Source organism: Martes martes (genome assembly GCF_963455335.1).
Source record: "Martes martes genome assembly, chromosome: 4".
Taxonomy (NCBI): Eukaryota; Metazoa; Chordata; class Mammalia; order Carnivora; family Mustelidae; genus Martes; species Martes martes.
The window spans coordinates 89403143-89421974 of record NC_137891.1 but is presented as its reverse complement, the minus strand read 5'-3'; the positions used below and the strand labels follow the sequence as shown (position 1 = coordinate 89421974).

The window sequence follows — 18832 nt, the reverse complement described above, 5'->3', positions numbered from 1 at the left end:
GGGTCGTGCGATAGAACAGATCACTTGGGCAGTGGCCCAAGAAGGGAATGGGTTGAGTTTGTGACAGTGTCTCCCAGGTCCTGGAGAAGAAGGTTGGGGCTTGAAGTTGCAAGTGGGCTGGCTCATGGTAACATTACACAATCTTGGGAACACATGTTTAGCACAATTTTGGATTCAATGGACACTAAATATTTAGTCCATGATCTGCAGTCATTCTTTCACAGGTTATCCACTATTGGTTTCAACCAAAAATGACTTTTCTATTCATAGAAATACCAAGGAGTGCCTGGGTGGCTCAGTCAGTGAAGCATCTGACTCTTGGTTCCAGCTCAGTCATGAGGTGGTGGTAGTGGGATCAACACCAAGTTGGGCTCCATGCTCAGCACAGAATCTACTTCAGCTTCTTTGTCCCTCTCCATCCCCCTCTGTTCTCCCAGATCATACTACTCTCTTTCTCTAAAATAAATAAAATCTTTAAAAAATAATGATGCTCACAAATATGCAGATTTAAACACATTCTATGATGACTTTGATGAACAACAAGGTAAAGCAGATTTTTTTTTTTCCAACAGAGAGCGGAAGAGGCAAGTAATATCATATCATCTCAACATCCAAAAGTAAACAGGTAAAAGAAAGAATGTATGGAATTATATGTCATCTACACAATGATCAGTTGGTTATAAACAAATTGGAATAAATCTATGTTTATATTGACTCATAGGTCCAGTGAAATAGGCAGAGCATTGGGAAACAAAAACTGGCCAGGGGGGAACCTGGGTGGCTCAGTGCGTTAAGCCTGTACCTTCGGATCAGGTCATGATCTCAGGGTTGAGATACAGCCCTGCATCTGGCTCTCTGCTCAGTGGGGAGCCTGCTTCCCCCCTCTCCCTCTGCCTGCTGCTCTGCCTATTTGTGATCTCTGTCAAATAAATAAAATCTTAAAAAAAAAAAAACTCGCCTGAAAGTCATTCGCATAAATTGGACTTTAGAAAACCATTGGGCAAACCTAAAGCAAACACATTTAAAGCTGTTTGTGAGCCACATGTTAGCCCATCAAGGGTGAACTTTATGAGACACCTAACACTGAACGGATGCTTTGATTTCTTTGAGACCTGTTACCTGAGACACAGGGAATGTGACCTTGTGAGTTACGCAGGTGAGCAAGCTTTACCTGATAGGATGTTAAGTTCAGTGAGTAAAGAGGTATCTTAAAGACGCTACACACACCAATCATTACTTAAGTCAAACATCTTCACTCTTCCTTGGGGGAATGGAGCTGACACAAAGGACTACAGATTCTGTTGCAGAATCCAGACCCGATGCTTACAGACAGATGGCAGTGGACACCTACTTCAGATCTGGAGTATGAGCCTTTGTCTCATAAGGCAACTGAGTCACACAACTCAGTCACACAACTGATCACACAACTCGATCACACACACCCCTCAGCCTGTCACTATTACTTATTTTCATGCTGTTGGTGTCATTTTATAATAGAGCACATCAGAAATGAGAGAAATCAGATTTGGGCACAAACTCATGGCATTTGATGGATATATCATTGCATACTGTTCCAGAGTTTCTGGCAGTACATAATGCCGGCAATAGATTACTGAAGACTAAATTAGGTAATGAGAGAACACCGGTCTCTAAATTTTGCAACTGTGGTGTTACAGCTACACACAAGATAAACTGGCAGCCTTGCCAACTGAATGATTACTCTCAAGGAAAGTGTATTAATGGACATACAAAACGTTTCACATGCAATCTGCCCAGCCACAGGACTGCATGTAGGTTGGATTATTCCTTTTCCTTGGGCTGCTGAGAAAAGTGCAAGGGAATGGAATCAGATCCTTCTCACCTGACGAATACCTCAATCTCCAAAGATAAGGTCACTGCCAGATGAAGCTTGAATCTGAAATGCATTTGCTTGTATCAAGATCCAACATCAATATATAAAACTGAGGTGTGATTTATGTGATTGCAGTGCCTAACTGAAATGTGAAAAGTGGTATCGTTTATAATAGCATGAAGCTTGAAATACTGAGGGATAGATCTGACTGAAAATCACAAAATATTTCACAGAGAAGTGAATGAAGCCTTAGAAAATGAAGAGAATTTCCTTATTTGGGGGTGGCAAGATTCAATACTGTTCAAACATCAACTTTCCCCATTTGATCTATACATTCAATTCAGTCTCTCTCAAAATCTCAGACTATGTCTTTGGTAGAAAGTGACCAGTTGATTTTAAAATTCATATACAAATAAATGACATCATATGGCCATACACTTGTGAAACAAAGAACCAAGTTTTAGGGTTAGCTGTACCTGATTTGAAAAACCATTCTGAAAGTATAGTAATCAAAACAGATTGGTACTGGCATATGACAGGTAAGTAGATCAATGAAATGGATTACAGAATCCAAAAACAAACTAATATATATAAGTATATAAGTGAACAGATTTTTGACAAATGTGAGAAGCAAGGCACTGTAAAAAATATAATCTTTTGGAGCACGAGGGTGGCCCAGCTGGTAAAGCGTCTGAGTCTTGATGTTGACTCAGGTCATGATCTCAGGATCCTTGGGATCTAGTCCCTCATCAGGGTGTTAAGCAGGGTGTCTGCTTGTGATTCTCTCTCTCTTCCTCTGCCACCCCCAGATAAATAAATAAATCTTTTAAAAAAGTATAATCTTTCAACAAGGGGTAAAGTGTAATCTTTTCAACACATGAATATGGACATGACATGGGTATGCATATGAAAATAAATAAATACATAAAATTGGATCCATGACTTACATTATACAGAAATTAGCCTAATATAGAGCATGAGCCTAAATTGATACCCTAAAATGTTAAAACTTTCAGAAGAAAACATAGGACAAAATACGTGGGTCACACAGTCGGTGGCTCATGTGACCCATGATATTGACTCACATCCTGATCTCTTGGGTTGTAGGATCAAGCCCAGAGTTGGCTGTGCTCTCAGTGGGCAGTTGGCTTTAATTTCTCTCCCTCCGTCCCTCCCCCAACTTGCTCTGTCTTTGTCAGTCTCTCTAAAAATTAAAAACATGGGGCAGGCAGAGGGACAAGCAGACTCCCTGCTGAGCAGGGAGCCCAACCTGGGGAGGGAAGGGCAGGGGGATGGGTGTGGGCAACCCCAGGGCCCTGGGATCATGACCTCAGCCGCAGGCAGATGAGTAAGCAACCGAGCTAACCAGACGCCCCATAAACCTACCTTTAAAAAAAATCCTTATAACCTTAAGTTGGACAATGATTTCTATTCCTTTAGATTTTATTTATTTATGTGACAGAGTGAAAGAAAGAGCACAAGCAGGGGAGAAGCAGAGGGACAGGGAGAAACGGGCCCCCCCTCTGACCAAGGAACCTGATGCAGGGCTGGATCCCAGGACCCTGGGATCATGACCTGAGCCAAAGGCTGACACTTAATCGACAGAGTCACCCAGGTGCTCCTGGACATTGATTTCTTAGATATTACACCAAAATTGCAATTTTTGAGAGAACAAATTGATAAACTGGATTTTATCAAAAGTTAACACTTTGGCTCTTCAGAAGCCATTGGTGAGAGAATGCAAAGTCAAGTCACACATAGGGAGAAAACAGTTATGAATTTCATACCTGAAGAAGGTCTCCTAATACAACATTGAAAGAACTCTCAAAAGTCAATAAGAAGACAAATAATCCAATTTGAAAGGGGTAAAAGAAAAGTGCCTGGGTGGCTCAGTTGGTGAAGCAGCTGCCTTTGGCTCACATCATGATCTCAGCATCCTGGGTTCTAGCCCCCGCCGCCCTCTGTCAATCTCCCAAATGAGCAGGGAGTGCTCTCCCTCTGCCCTCCTCACCCTGCCCCACACCTCCGATGTTGCTCTCTCTCTCAAATGAAAAAAATAAAATCTTTAAAAATTAAAATAATAAAATAAAATGGGTAAAAGATGTGTAAAGACAGTTCAGCAAAGAATATATATGGAAGGCATATAAGAACATGACAAGATCTATATCATTAGTCCTTAGGAAAATACAATTTAAACCATTATCTGCCAATGAAAATGGTAAAAATGAAAAGGATCTCCATTCCACATATAGGCAAGGATGTGAGGGAGCTAGATTTCTCATACACTGCAGATGGGAAGGCTAAATTCTACTACTTTAGAAAATATTCTGGAAACTCTTTTTTTTTTTCCCCCTTAAGACTGACTTATTTGAGAGAGAGGGAGTGAAAGTGAGTGGGGGAGGGGCAGAGGGAAAGGGAGAGGGACAGAATCTCAGGAAAACTCCCTACTGATCACTGAGCCCTACTTGGGACTCTTGTCTCACCACCAATGACATCATGACCTGAGCCAGAATCAATGCCAGATGCTTAACCAATCAGTCACCCAAGCACCCCAACAGTTGGGAAATTCGTCAAAATATTAAACCTATACCTACCATTGGCCATCACCATTCCACTCAAATGGGAAAAAAAAAAAGATATATTCACAAAAATCTATTGATTGCAACTCTTATTTTTTTAATGGTTATTTTATTTTATTTTATTTGCAACTCTTATTTTTAATTGTCATTCAAATCCATCCACAGGTAAGTGACCAAAACAAATTGTGACATATCCAGCTCATGGAATACTATTCAGTTTTACAGAGTAATCTCTTCACATACATAACAAAATGGGTAAGAAAAAAAAATTTTTTTGCTCAGATAATTATTCTGAGCAAAAAGACTTCAAAACAAAACATGTACATAGCATATTATTTCATTAATATAAAATCTCAGAAATTGCATATAATTCTATTGTTACAGAAAGCCAATCAGTGGTTTCCTGAGGTGGGAATGTGAGGGAGGAATTGCTAGAAGCACAAGGAAACTTTTGGGGGTGATAGATATATCCACTATCAGTGTGATGCATATATATGTTCAAACTTATTAAATGTTAGACTTTAATTATATACACTTTACTGCATGGAAATTATATCTCAATATACCTGTTGAAACAGTTTAAATACAAAAAAAAAAAAAAAAAACTTTTCATACCCTGGAATTCAATAAGTGGTTCTTCTAGTTTCAAAAAAAAATCAACCATATATTTTTGCAAGCTTAAAGTAAGCAATGAATCATTTCTTTGGATATGAAAATTAATTTATCTATCTTTATCTTTCTAACTTTCAAAGAAAAGACAACCTTAAGAGAACATAAAGGGAAGCCACAGTATAGAAGTGTGTTTATTTCTGACAAAGGACTTTTCTCTAGAATTAGATATCATGTAGTCTGAGAAGATAATTAACACAATAAAATAACTGGTCAAAAGACTTGAACAGAAACTTCACAGAACAAGATATATGAATGGTTCATTAGCACATGACAAGAGGCACAACTCATTAGTCAGGAGGGAAAGAAATCAATATACAATGAGATACCACCGTGTATCTACTGGTATGGCTAAAGTCAGAAAGTCTGAAATCTCACATAAAACACCTGGAAGTCTCATGTAGCTGTGGGAATGAAAAATTGTACCACCACTTTGAAAAGCTGACTTCCACTTACTTGTAAGATTAAGGAAATACAAATCCTACGGACAGTCATTCCATTCCTAGGTATTTACACAATATGTCTACAGAATGATCAGCATGTGACTGTTCATAACAAGTTTTAATATTATGCCTAAATTATAACTGCCTCAAAACAGAACTAACATGAAAGTCCAGTAACAGAGGAATGTATAAACAAACATGAAACCCTTGAAATCTTACTCAGCATAAAAATGTCACAAAATATTGATTCAGGTAGGAATATAGATGAATTTATTTTTTTAAAGATTTATTTACTTATTTGCCAGAGAGAGTGAGAAAGCACAAGCAGGGGGAGTGGCAGAGGTAGAGGGAAAAGCAGGCTCTGTGTGGAGCAGGGAACCCTACATGGGGTTTGACCCCAAGACCCTGAGCTCATGACCTGAGTGGAAGTCAGATGATTAACAACTGAGCCACCCTGGCACCCCTCCTTTATGCATTTTTAAAAACACAGACAATTGGCAAAGAATAGATAAGTTGTTCCAATATAAATGTCCTTTCCCCTTTTCTAGAAAGAAATAATGTATATAATAAAAAGATTGGAGAGGAACGAATTTGTATGGAACAACTTTCCCAAAACCCTGAAGTAGGTCTACTTTCCATTCAGACCAGAGATTTAATGGAAGCCCCTCCAGTCTAGAGGGGGCTGAGAAAGTCCTAGAACCCTAGAATGATCTGGACTACCAGACACATCTTCCTCAAAAAGATCAACTACTCACCTCCAAAGGCACTGAGCAATTTGTGAAATTGTGGGTGAGTTTAAGACCAGCTCCACTATAGAACCAGGACTCTCCCTTGAACCAAAGCCAGGATATTGATACCATTTCCAAAATCACTGTTACAGGCCATGGCATGCTCCACAGGAGGGAAAACAGATACATGAACATCAATTGAGAGAAATATCAATCAACAGACAAGAGACTTTTTTTTTCAAGAGACATTATTAAATAACGTCCACCACCCACTAAAACCCAGGAATGTTCTCATTCAAAAGCAATGTTTTAAGGAACATATAAGTATACATCTTCATGATTTTGGGATAGAAGCTGGTTTCTTAAGTGTACAAGCAATCCAACAAATCAATAGATAAACTGCATTTCATTCATTCATTCATTCATTCATTCAAGTTAAAAGCATTTTGTTTCAAAGGACACTATCAAGGAAGTGAAAAGCCAATCCACAGAGTGGGAGAGATATTTGTAAATTGTATTATCTGATGGAGGTCTGCTATATAGAATACATTTAAAGAACCTCTTACAACTAAGCACTCAGGAAAAAGACAGCCAATATAAGAAAGGGAAAAAAAGAGTCTCAGTAGACTTTCTCCAAAGGATAATACCAATGCAACAGTGAACACATGAAAAGATGCTCGGTATCATTAGTTATTAGGAAAATACAGATCTAGGCACCTGGGTGGCTCAGTGGATTAAAGCCTCTGCCTTTGGCTCAGGTCATGATCCCAGGGTCCTGGGATAGAGCCCCGCATCGAGCTCTCTGCTCAGCAGGTAGCCTGCTTCCTCCTCTCTCTGCCTGCCTCTCTGCCTACTTGTGATCTCTCTCACTGTCAAATAAATAAATAAAATCTTTAAAAAAAAAAAAAGGAAAATACAAATCTAAAGCGCAGTGAGATCCCACTTCACCCCACTAGTGTGACTTCAAACAAAGAGACAATACATGTGTTGGGAAACTTATAGAGAAATGGAATTCTTACACATTCCTGGTGGGAATGCAAAATGGTGTCATTGCTTTGCTTTGGAAAATAGCTTGGCAGTTCCTCAAAAAGTGAAACACAGGGTTACCTTTGACATAGCAATTCCACTGCAAGGTAAATAGCTAAGAAAATTGAAATCATATGTCCGTAGGATGCGAAAAGAAGTCTACATAACACAGAGATGCAGGAAGAATACTGAGAAAGTTGGGATAGAAAAAAATTTTCGAAGTTAATTACATAAACTAACTCTGGTTTCTCTCTTGTTTTTGTTTTTGATTTTTTGTTTTGTTTTGTTTTTGCTTAAAAGAAAGCTTTATTTACTACATACATCCTAATAAAGTATTGTAAATGGAGGAAGATCTAAATAAATTGAAAAGCTTTTCAAATATAAAGCAACTAATGATAACTAAACTGCTAGCATGCTTGTGTTTCTAATGGATAGAGAAAAAGACTAGAAAAGACTTAAGAGAAGAACATCGTGATAGTCTACGACTTTACAAATTTCCCTCACTGGAAAAGCCTTAAGATCTGTGTTACCTTAAAGAGAAGTGGGATGAGTTCATGAGAGCCCTTAAGAAAACCTGTTGGGAGGGGTGCCTGAGTAGTTCCCTTGGTTGAGCATCTGACCTTGGGTTTAGGCTAGGGTCATGATCTCAGGGGTTGTGACATTGAGCCCCTTATCACACTCTCTCCCTGTACCCATGCCCCCATTCTCTCTCAAATAAATAAAGAGAAAGAAAAAGCAAAACTTCTTGGGAAAGTATTTCTCCCTTGATGATATCATACACACATAAGAATGAACAATGAGAACTATGCTGAGATAATGTTTTAGAAAGAGATGGGAACTGTGCTATCAGCACAAGGGTAGACAGCTATTGACAGTGGCCATGGAGGGATCGGCCCCATCACTGGTGACCTTCAGGGGAGACCAGGCAGCCTTGTATACCAGCATGGCCTCGACAACTGGAAGGCAGGGGCTCCCCAAGTTCCACTGACACTCTGGACGTTCCATTCTGTTAGTGCAAGTACAGACTGTTAGCTGGGATTCTGGGTGCTCCCTCGGTCATTCCAGTTGGAGTCTGAGCTATGAGCAGTGCCTTCGGCTCCCAACTCTACCATCTTGAACCTTGTTTTTGTGGTTACCAACTCTCAAGTGCTGTGGAGTGTTGTTCAAATTGTTCCCAACAAGAATTTCTTTTTCCTCATCCCTCAGCCCTGATTAAACCTACTTGATGTCACTGGTTTTTAACCCATCATGTGTTTGGGTTTCTTCTCCTTGGTCCCCAGCTCTACCTTTTCTGCCACACATCACCATGGCAGCACCTCTTGGCTCTCTGTCCAAGACAGGGGCAGAAATCAGCCTCCTGAAAATAAACCAAGGGCTTCAATTCCAGCTGGAAAAAAGCAAGCATGACTTCTGAGACCTTAAGGAGAAATTCTTTATATCTGAAGCTACCGCCTACTTCCTGGCCAACCAACTGTAGAAATACAGTAAGTCCTACAAGGTCCTGCTCTACAAAGTCATGGCTGTGTGTACTCCTTCTGAGAAATGAAAAGCCTCTGCAGATGCTATCTTCATTTCTAATGTCACCATAAATTTCATTCTGACCACAATGCAGTAATGGTAGAAGTGGGTATTTGACCCTCAGTTTCCTGAGGATGGGAAAACGGAAGACAAGTATGTTTGCATCCTCCCCAGGTTAGCAGTGACCTATAGGGTTGGTTAGAGCTTTCATCCCAGTGGTTGATTCCTGGTGCAGACACAGAGATGACTGGTCCTGTGAGGATCCTCTCTGTCCTATAGCAGATCCTTCATCTAGGTTGGTCTGGGACTAAGGAACTCCACCAGGTCTTGGTTCTTGGATGTTCCATTGGCAAAGCACCAAGCTAGCTACACTGCGGAAACGTGCTGATGGTCCAAGCAGCACCAGAGTTGCGGGGAGCGGGGAGGACTATAGCAGGTGACACTACCTGCTTTCGAAGAGATGGAGGTGGGGTCTGGTTTCCCTGAAAATAGGGTATCCATGAAGTATGCCATCCATGCAGGGACTCCCCAGGTGAGAGGGAACCCGTGCTCAGGATCTGCTTCCCGAGTCCATGGAGGACTGGTGATACCTGGTTGGAAGACTGGGGGTGTTTCAGGGAATGTGAGACAATCTTTGCTACCTCCTGTGTCTCTCCCTAACCTGAGCAACCTTCAGTGAGGCAGGATGGTCAGCAGGTCTAGGCCTGAGCCATGAGACACGTGGCCAAGCGAGAATGAGTGTGAGTGGGGAAATCCACAGCCCTCGAAACCACCCAAGTCAGTGTGTGGGGCAAGCTCTCCCCCACAGTCAGCCTGAAATGGGGAGCTCAGCTGCCTGTTCATTAGAAGGGGGCTGTGGTGGCAGAAGGAATCATAACGGGGCATGTGCAAAGCCAAATGACAGGAAGGAATCCTGACAATGCTGAGGCTGAATTTTTGTCATTTTCTCACAGATTGCCTTCAATACAACAAGGGGAGGTATAATTAAAAATGAGTGAGGATGTGACAAGTAAGAATTGAAACCTGCTCTTTAGGAAAGTGAAGAGACGATGACCTTTCAGGGAAGGAGAAGCCAAGTTTCGATTGCAACTTTCCTGATAATCATCACATAACTGTGGGAAACCAGTTGTAAAGATGATGAAAACAGTTACCACCCGAGGGCTTGGGGTGGAGGTAACACAGCACAAGGGCGAAGAGCATGGGCTCTGAGTCAGTCTGCCTGTACTCAAATCCCTGATGCCTATCTTCCTGTGCCTTAGTTTCCCTCTCTGTTAAACTACTACCGTCGTGAGACCTAACTTCTCTGAGTTGGAATGAATTCTGAGGAATTTCTTGTTAAGCTCCCACAAAAGAGCCTGGAACCATGTAAATTCTGTTTATGATTCTACTGCTTCTAATGACACAAACCTTATGAGGATTTGGCCATGTTCCTTTCAAGTCATTCTGGTTTTTTGCATTCTAGTTCACACAGGCATATCCGGGAGAATTTTTACCTTTGAGACACTTGTTCAGTATAGGAATCCCAGCTCAGGGTACCCATCGGTCATGTAAACCTAGGGGCCTTACATCCTGTCCCTGCTTAGTTTTTTCCTTAAGAGGCTGCAAGGCCTTGCTAGGCCATGATCAGTGTTGGTGTCAGGGGATACAAATTCTGACTCTGCCAAATACCAGTTAATCGGGGCATCTAGTTCCTCTCTGTGTCCTGGGCCTGTTCTTTCCTGGGATCTAAAACAGGGAATAATCCACTGTCCTGTAGTCAGGAGGCTGAGGAAAAAGATGTGGAGCTCCCAGCACAGAGCCTGGTTGCCGGGTTCCATTTGTCCTGGGATGGACCCTGCCTCCTCCCTTGAAGGCAGCGAACATAGCAGCATGTCCAGCTTTCCACTGAGGCAGCCGTCTCTGTTTCTCAGAGTGTGAACAGTCCACCAACATCATTGAATCCGTGCTGGGGAAGGAGATGCTGTTTGAGACAGGCAAGCAGGCAGACACATTGGCTGAGAAGCTCAGGTAAGGAGGGCTCTCTGTGGGAGGCTAGAGGGAAGCTGTGGACATTTCTGACTTGGGGTAGCAAAAGTCTGGGCCCGGAGAGGGGCAGAAACCATCATAGCAGTAACGTTATACACACATGTCTAAAACAAGTAGACAATAGTGACTGGTAAATGATGGACTCTAATGACTGAGAGCCTCATTCTCTTTAAAAAAAAAATCAAAATCACCACATACAAGGGAAAAATTCATGACATTTAGCATATTGACAATGTTGTGAGACCAAGACCCCATTTGCCTTTCACACTGTCAGGACCTGGCCGACTACAGTCTGCCATCCTTTCTCTCAGAAAATGCTGTCTTCTTGACCTACCATTCTCCTGAGCACACCAGTTAATGCGAGCCGTACTGTCCACACTTCTGTGTCTGGTGCCGTGTCCATTCACTGCACGCTGTACTGTATGTAGTTTTCCAGGGAAATGCGTGTGCCCCAAGTGAGCAGCTGAAGGGACATCTCCCTGATGTGTTCTTAGGAGGACATCTGCCTTTGTTTACAGAAGTGAAGATGCACGGGAAGTCCAGGGCATGACCAGAAGAACACTCTGATACAGAGGAGGCCCTTTTTTACCTTCTTCTTTCTCTGCCATAGACAGGTCACCACACTGGCCAGACTTTAGCTTCAAGGGCTCCTTGGGGAAACTCTGCCAGAAATCTCCATGAAAGCTCCTATCGTCTACTGTTCAATTACTTGGATTTAAAAATTTTCTCTGTCCCACCTTAGGCAATGTCATATCCTAGTTAAAGATCAGGATAAAGAGCTGACCCGTTTGTATGAGAAGCTACAGGAAGAGAAAGATGTTTCCCAACTACTCAATAAGTACCTCAAGGACCTCCTCACCCAAAATGACAATGAGCATTGCCAAGGATAGGACTTGCAAGAGCAAATGGCTGAGGGACATAGGCAGGCCAAGTGCCTTGCCTGAAAGCTCAGCCCAGGTAAGACAGCCACAGACCCTGATTGCACTGCACTGCTCCAAGTCCCTGGGCTCCCAAGAGACTCCCAAGAGACTCCCCGCCTGCCCTCACACTGTTTGCAGCAGCTTTCCTGGGTTCCCCGTCACACGTGGGGCCATGAGAGGACTGGGACTGGGAGGTGGTAGCAGAGAGCAGCAATGCACAGGGTGGAGGTCACGTGGTCCACCTGTCTGCTTCCTCCCTGAGGGGACACAGTCTTTGGGGCAGGAGGCAGCATGGAAAAGTGTTAGAGCCTGGAAAGGGGAATGTGACAGGAGGCAGCTTGTTAGTATGCAAGGATCCCTTACAGAAGTGGGAGGTTCCCAGACTCAGCCTGGTCTGGATTGACCATGGGTGAGAGAGTGAGTTTTACTTTCTCCATAGCTGTCCCCTCATCTGTAATGTATATCAAAAAAATTCTTGTCACCATAGTAATCAAATGGGAAAATTCTTGAATGTACTTCAGTAAAAAAGAAAAGCCCTGACCATGTGGATTTGGATGTGGTACTGGAGGCAGTATGATTTGAAGGTGGGAATGCAGTTTAGATTGAACACTTTTCATAGACAGATGTCCCCTTGAGGACACTGAAGCCCATGTGGGGGTCATGAAGTCCCTGGTGGAGGGATGTGGGAAAGGCTGGTTGTCCTGTCATGAGGGCAAGGAGGAGGCTTTGTGTGAGTGCCATGAATGCACAGAGTCTGTGTCTGGGGTGGGACTTGGAGCCTGCTGCAAGACATGGTTGCAGAAGTTAAGACTGAACCTGGACAACAATCCCTTGATATGGACAACAAGAGACAGTAGAAACAATTGCCCAGGTTCAGTGATGCTGAGCCTCAGAATCACAGACACACTGCCTGATGTATCAGAAACCCAGGTCACAGCAATTCTTAAAGACACTGGCCTAAACTCAGGAGAACATCTAGTCATGCAAAGACACTTATGTCTCTAGGGCCATAGAAGCTGCTGAGCTTATAGTGATGATGTGGGAAATAGCTGAAGGGACAATTCTGGATTTCTTTTTAGATCATTAGGACAATCAGGAGGATGAAGAAGAATAAAAAACAATGACCCCCAGGTGACAATGCATATTCAGGAACTGGTAATGTGTGGGTAAAAATGTACAAGGATGTAGAAAGAGAAGTAAGTGAGGTCAAGAGAGGCCCAGGTGCCAGATGCAAGGATAAGCAAGACCGCAGATGGTCAACGCAGGATGCCCTCTGAGTCTGGTTGTCTGTTGTCTCTATGAGGCTTGGAAGACCAAGATGAATTAACAGCCTTAGGATTCACCATACCTACAAAATAGCCATTCTTCCCTGTAAATGGACGATGGAAGGACATGCATATTTATTTTCCACAGTCTCTAAGGTCCTTGGTAGGGAGGTGAGCAGCAAAGGAATTGCTAAAGAGACAACTACCAAAATTAAACACCAAGAGAAGTAATTAACCCAAAACCAAAAACATGGGGAGTCATGTGACACTAATATAAAGGTGCTGAGAAGGCACACATTTCTTCAGGCTGTAAGGAGTCCAGAGCTGTAACTGCAAGACATAGGCACATGGTGGTTGCCCCTGGGCTGGTCTCCATCTGCGCTTCATGTGGTGACTGTACCATACTGGGATGGTTGAGTCTCATGCCTTGTAGGTCCTTCTGTGGCTGGTGCTCTGAGTATCTGCTGCTGCTACTCTCCCACCCCAAGGCAGCCACACTCTCTCTTGTAGGATGGATACCTTTTTCCCTCTCCAAGCAACGGCCCTTTGCTTCTACTGACACACCCTATTAACTCCCATCAACACCAGCTAGGAAGCCACACTGTCTGATCCTCCTGGTGTGGTCTTCTGTCATTCCTGTGTCACACGGCATGGCAGGGAGCTGCAGGAAGTTGAAAAGAAGGAAGTCCCACAGGACACAGAGGATGAATGTGTTCCGACTCCTTCAACTCTGCAAGAAGGGTGTGACAGTGACCAGTCTTACAATGATGGCGAGTTCCCATTAAATGAACAGAAATTAGGCTCTGCTCCAGATTTAGCCTGTGAATGCTCCCATTCCAAAGGGGATGAAACTCCATGTGCTCCCTCAGGTAGTGTCCATATTATTTGATCCACACACTTTGTCTACACTGTAGAAGGTCATCTCTATACACAGGCCCTATAGACACACATTGCTTTCAATCAGGACATAAGGGATTTGGAAACACAGAGCTCAGGTGGGTCAGGGAGCCTTCAACCATCCTAGGTAGGGGTCATGCCTTGGCCTCCATGACCCGAGTGTCAAGCCATTGCACCTGTGTCAGGGGTGACAAACTCTATCCACCTCAGTAGGACATCCACAAAGGTGTTGTCAGATACCCTACTTGGATCAAATGTCTTTTGCATTTTGCACTGATACTTTCTCTTTACGATCAATCTCTCTCGAGGTTCTAGGCCTGTCCAACATTGTTGGCTGACATAAGGGGCTTTCCCTCATTTCACTGCTCTCACTCCAAGTTGCTCTCTTCTCTATGCTGGCTCAACTTAGCTAAGCAGTCACCTGAAAACAACTGTGTCATTACCTTGTGTGTTTGCTTCTGTGAAGCAAGGTGGGGCTCTGGCATCACTCAAACCACAAATGGCTTGTTTCAGAAGAAGACCAAAGATTCTTTTTCATTTGAGGGTTTCTACAATTGCTTCATTAGTCTAGTCTCAAGTATAAATTCCTGAGAAGCTACAAGACCATGATATCTCGTGGAATTATCCCCTTTTGCAGCAACACTTCTAGCAGGTGCCTGGGTTCTTCTCGGGGGGGGAAATATATTATAACCTCTTCTCACAGACTCACATTAGAGGAGGATATTGGGATAATTTGTAGGGGACAAGGAAGAGAATTTCCCCAGCAGGTCAGGGCACAGTCCTGTCTAATTCTCCGAAGGCTTACCCTTGGGCATCCTGGAATATCCCTGCCAGAACAGTATGGTTTTACACTGAGAATCTTAATGTCCTTGCAGTGTGTGTGGTCGTTGTGTTGGTAACATGGGAAGTGTGATTTCCTTAGTGTGACCTGCTGTCTCTGAACTTCCTTGCAGAAAGTCAAGATGATCTTGGGGAAGAAAATGAATAACAACCAATGTGCTCCAGGTAGTTGAAGACTGTGGACTATGAATTTTCCTGGTGACCCCTGGAGACCTCGGATCTAGGGATAAAGAGAAAGTGTTGCCTAGAACTATTTCATCCAAACGGCTAATAGCAGAACATCCCCTTTCCATGCAGCAGAACATCTATTTCCATGTGGTAGTTGTGGAGGCCTCAATTTCTTACTCCCTCACATGCTGAGTAACCTACGGAGAGTGGACACACAGGAACTGACCCAACCCAGGGATTCCTGTAATCAGCTGTTCTCTCCTCAGTGGTGAAAACACAGGTGAGAAGCATATCAACTTTGTGCCTGTTTGACAGCATCATCTGGGTGGATTTTTAATAACAAGGGAGGAGATTGAAGAATAAATGCATACCATGTCAAAATACTGAGATATATTCATTGGAGTCAGCATGCCTGAGAGTAAGGCCTCAGAAACTATAGTCATTTGGGCACTGCAGATAAAAGTCAATACAATGTATGTAGACGAGTTGAAGCCACGGGTTTGGATTCCCTCTGTGTGCTGGGAGTCATGACTATGACAGAGAGTTTAGTCTCCTCCTCCATCACTTGATTATGAGGCTAGTGCACAGAGCATCTAGAGTTCTGTCTCTCACCGATCCTTGTATAGGATGCCATACACTGTTCCTCATATTGGAGGACAGTTTTTTTCCTTCAAGGGGACAGCCAAGTTGCTTTCTCTAAGCATAACCTATTAATTCCAATCAAAAACAGCTAGGAAGCAATGGTGTCTGATGCTCCTGATTTGAACTTTTATCATTCCTATCTTACCCGCCACAGCATGGAGCATCATGAAGGTGAAAAGAAGGAAGAACTACAGGACACAGTGGATGTATGTGTTTTGACTCCTTCAATTTTAGAAGAAGAATATGAAAGCAACGAGTGTTACACTGATGGCAAATTCCCATTTGATGCATAAGAATTCAGTTCTGCTCTGGATATAGCCTCTGAATGTTCCCATTCCAAAGGGGCAGAAACTGCACATGGTCCCCAAGTAATATCCATATATCTTGTTCCTCACATGCTATGTAGATTGAAGGACTTGACCCCCATAAGTCAATCATATACTTACAAACTCTTTTGATTCAGGCTCTAGGATTGAGTTCAAAATAAGACATTCCATGAGTCAGTGAGCTTTGCTCAACTCCTGTCTAAGCCACAGCACTTTTATGTCTGGGCCACTGCCCATCACTGCTCTCAAGGCAGCCCTGCCAGAATCATGTACCTCTCTAGACCAGGCACAGGAAGTCACTTCCAGACCTCCTAATTTTGAATTCATCTCTTGTGTCTCTTGCAAGTATCTAATTTCCATTCTTAAGCCATATCCCTGAATTTCAATGCCTGCCAAGGTAACTGGCAGTCTTTTCTATATATTTGGAGATGTCACGACCCTGGTTCACTCTCCTCACTTAGTCTGTGTCTCCATTTGTCTTCTCTCAAGTCAGCAGAGAATCAGAACTGGATCCATGCTATCGTGCAGTGTATTTTTTCTGGAGCAAGGCAGGAAGTTTCACAGCCCCTGTTTCTTTGTGGCTTTGAAGATTATTCTGATTTGATGGTGTGTCGATTCCATTCTTTGGTTTAATCCCAATGGCTGATTCCTCTAAACAATTAACCAACAGCATTTCAGATGGAAAAAGCCTGAATAGTGCAGCAACACTCTAGGAAGTAGCTGGGTAGTTCCCCCAATCTTGGGGAAAAGAATCATTTGTTCTTTGCATAGTCTCAAGGCAGGATGCTGTGATGATGGCCTGACATATCAGCAACATTTGTTTAATGGCTCAAGAGAGCAATCCCAGTGATTGCTTACAAGAACCTATCTAAGCTCTCCAGGATGATTTGTCTCACAGTTGCCTGTAATTACTCTGCTTAGATTTCTGTCCTGTGGTACATGGGACACAGGAGTGAGCATTTGTGAAGGGGAATCTGCTTGCTGTGACTTTGTCTTTATTTATTTGCAGAAAAGCAAATGGATCAGGAGGGGCTGAAAGGACAGGAGTCATTTGCCCCCAGGTAATTCTGAATACTTAGGGGCTGTGAATTCCAAAGTGGCAACCAGGGAAAAGCAGAAAGTGCTGAAGAGAGCTCTATTACCCATTTGGTCAATGACAAATGATACGTTTTCACCACATTTTCTGTCTTCATTGTGGTACTTGGATTGCTCCCCATTTCTGAAGTACTTCTCTAAATGAGTAACCCACAGTCAGCTGACCCAGCTGAACTAATACGTCACAGGGATCGCTGTGCATGCTCATTGTCCCCGGTCTACTTTACAGAGACATGCATGTCTACTTTCCGCCTGTTGGACTTACCAATTGACAGTGTTCATAGAATGAAAATATCATGGCAAGGAGACAAACATATTCTATCATGCCACAATATTTAGAGAAAGGGACCTTCATTGCATGAAATACCTGGTACAGTCACCTGCTCCCAAAGCTGCCAGTGCTTGGCCCCTACATGCAGAATTCAATGCCATTTGAATGAAGGGGGAAAGCCACCATTCTGGGACACTGTAGCTAGTCATGGCTGGACAGCACAGACAGAATTCAGTCTCTTCCTTCACAAGCTTGCTATTCGGCTTGTGTACTGAGCACTTATTGTCCTTTCTATCTCACACCCCTGTGACAAACACACCTTGTCCCACAAACACAAGAAGAGTTGTTCTTCTCTTTCCTAGGTCAACCTCTTTGCTTTCTGGACCACTCCCTTCTGCCTTCCATCAAAGCCAGACAGGACATAGGATTCAGATCCCTCTGAGGTTAATGTTCAGTTGTCCCCACCCTGCAGGCTCAGCAGACAGCTGCTAGAGGTGGTAGAGAAGGACACCTCATGGGACTCTCCGGATGAATGCTACTTGACATACTCAGTGCTTCCTGACCTGCTGACTCCTACTGGCCTTACAGGAGTGCCGCCATCTTCTTACCTGAGAACCCAGAAGTCTGTTCCTCTCTGGAAGGGGCCAGTGAGTACTCCATTGTCAAGGTGATAAAACTTCCAGTGGACATCCACACAGATCTCCTGTTCTTTATACCCCAGACCTCTGCTGTGCCCAGAAAGTTCATCCCTGTGGGCAAGATCTGTAGAGACATATTGATCTGAACTGGGCTCTAAGATTGAGTTTTAAGCCCAGACATCAGGTGGGTCAGGGAACTTTCCTCTCTTCCTACTCCCAGGGCATCACCTGTCACCCTGGCTTCTCTGTCAGGTCACTGGACCCATGTCAGGCACCACAAACTCAACTCACCTCAGCAATATGACCAGAGAAGATGTCTGTCAGACCTAATTTGGATGAAATTTCTTTTCTCACATTTAATAAGCTGTATATTTCATCTGTGAGCCAGGTCCTTTATGAACCTATGCCTGCCAAATTCAAGTGGCATTCTTGTCCAGAGTTAACTGGTTTTGGTCTTCTTAGCCCCATTCTCTATCTCCTTTAGGTTGGCTTGTCTTCCTAAACAGTTGTCTGAAAACCCACCATCAGTGCCTCCACTGATAGCCTCTTTGTGTGTTTCCAGAAGCACAGCTGTGCCTTGGCATTTCCTTCCCCCCACATGAATTGGGCTATGGATCTGTGTAGCACCAAAGACTCACTTTAAGTTGAGGGTTTGTAGTTGCATTCCATCTGTTCAGTCTCAGTATATAAATTCCACTAAGCTTTCAGCAACCCAGCTATCTGAGGAGAGAAGACTGAATACTGCAGTAATCCTTTTAGAATACAGGAAGGCTGGCTCTCTAGAATCTGTGAAAAAAGAGAAGTTAAAGTGTTTACACAGACTTCAGACAGGGGAAACTCTGATGATAATCTCCTACCCAATGGCTAAGGCTGGGAAATCAAGGCAGTTATCACAAGGCAATACACGAGGCATCCTCATGTAATCTTCTC

The 18832-nt window shown here is 43.2% G+C and overlaps 1 protein-coding gene across 1 annotated transcript in view; it reads left to right on the top strand.

The window, feature by feature from the left end:
- Positions 1–15670: 15670 nt before the first annotated feature.
- LOC308341633 (myomegalin-like) overlaps positions 15671–18832 on the top strand; it is a gene marked incomplete at both ends in the record, with an annotated part of 134856 nt that continues 131694 nt past the window's right edge. The window contains 3 exon segments of the mRNA XM_080801657.1: positions 15671–15842; positions 16908–16959; positions 17853–18028. Of these exon segments, the coding sequence (XP_080657783.1) occupies positions 15671–15842; positions 16908–16959; positions 17853–18028 (400 nt within the window).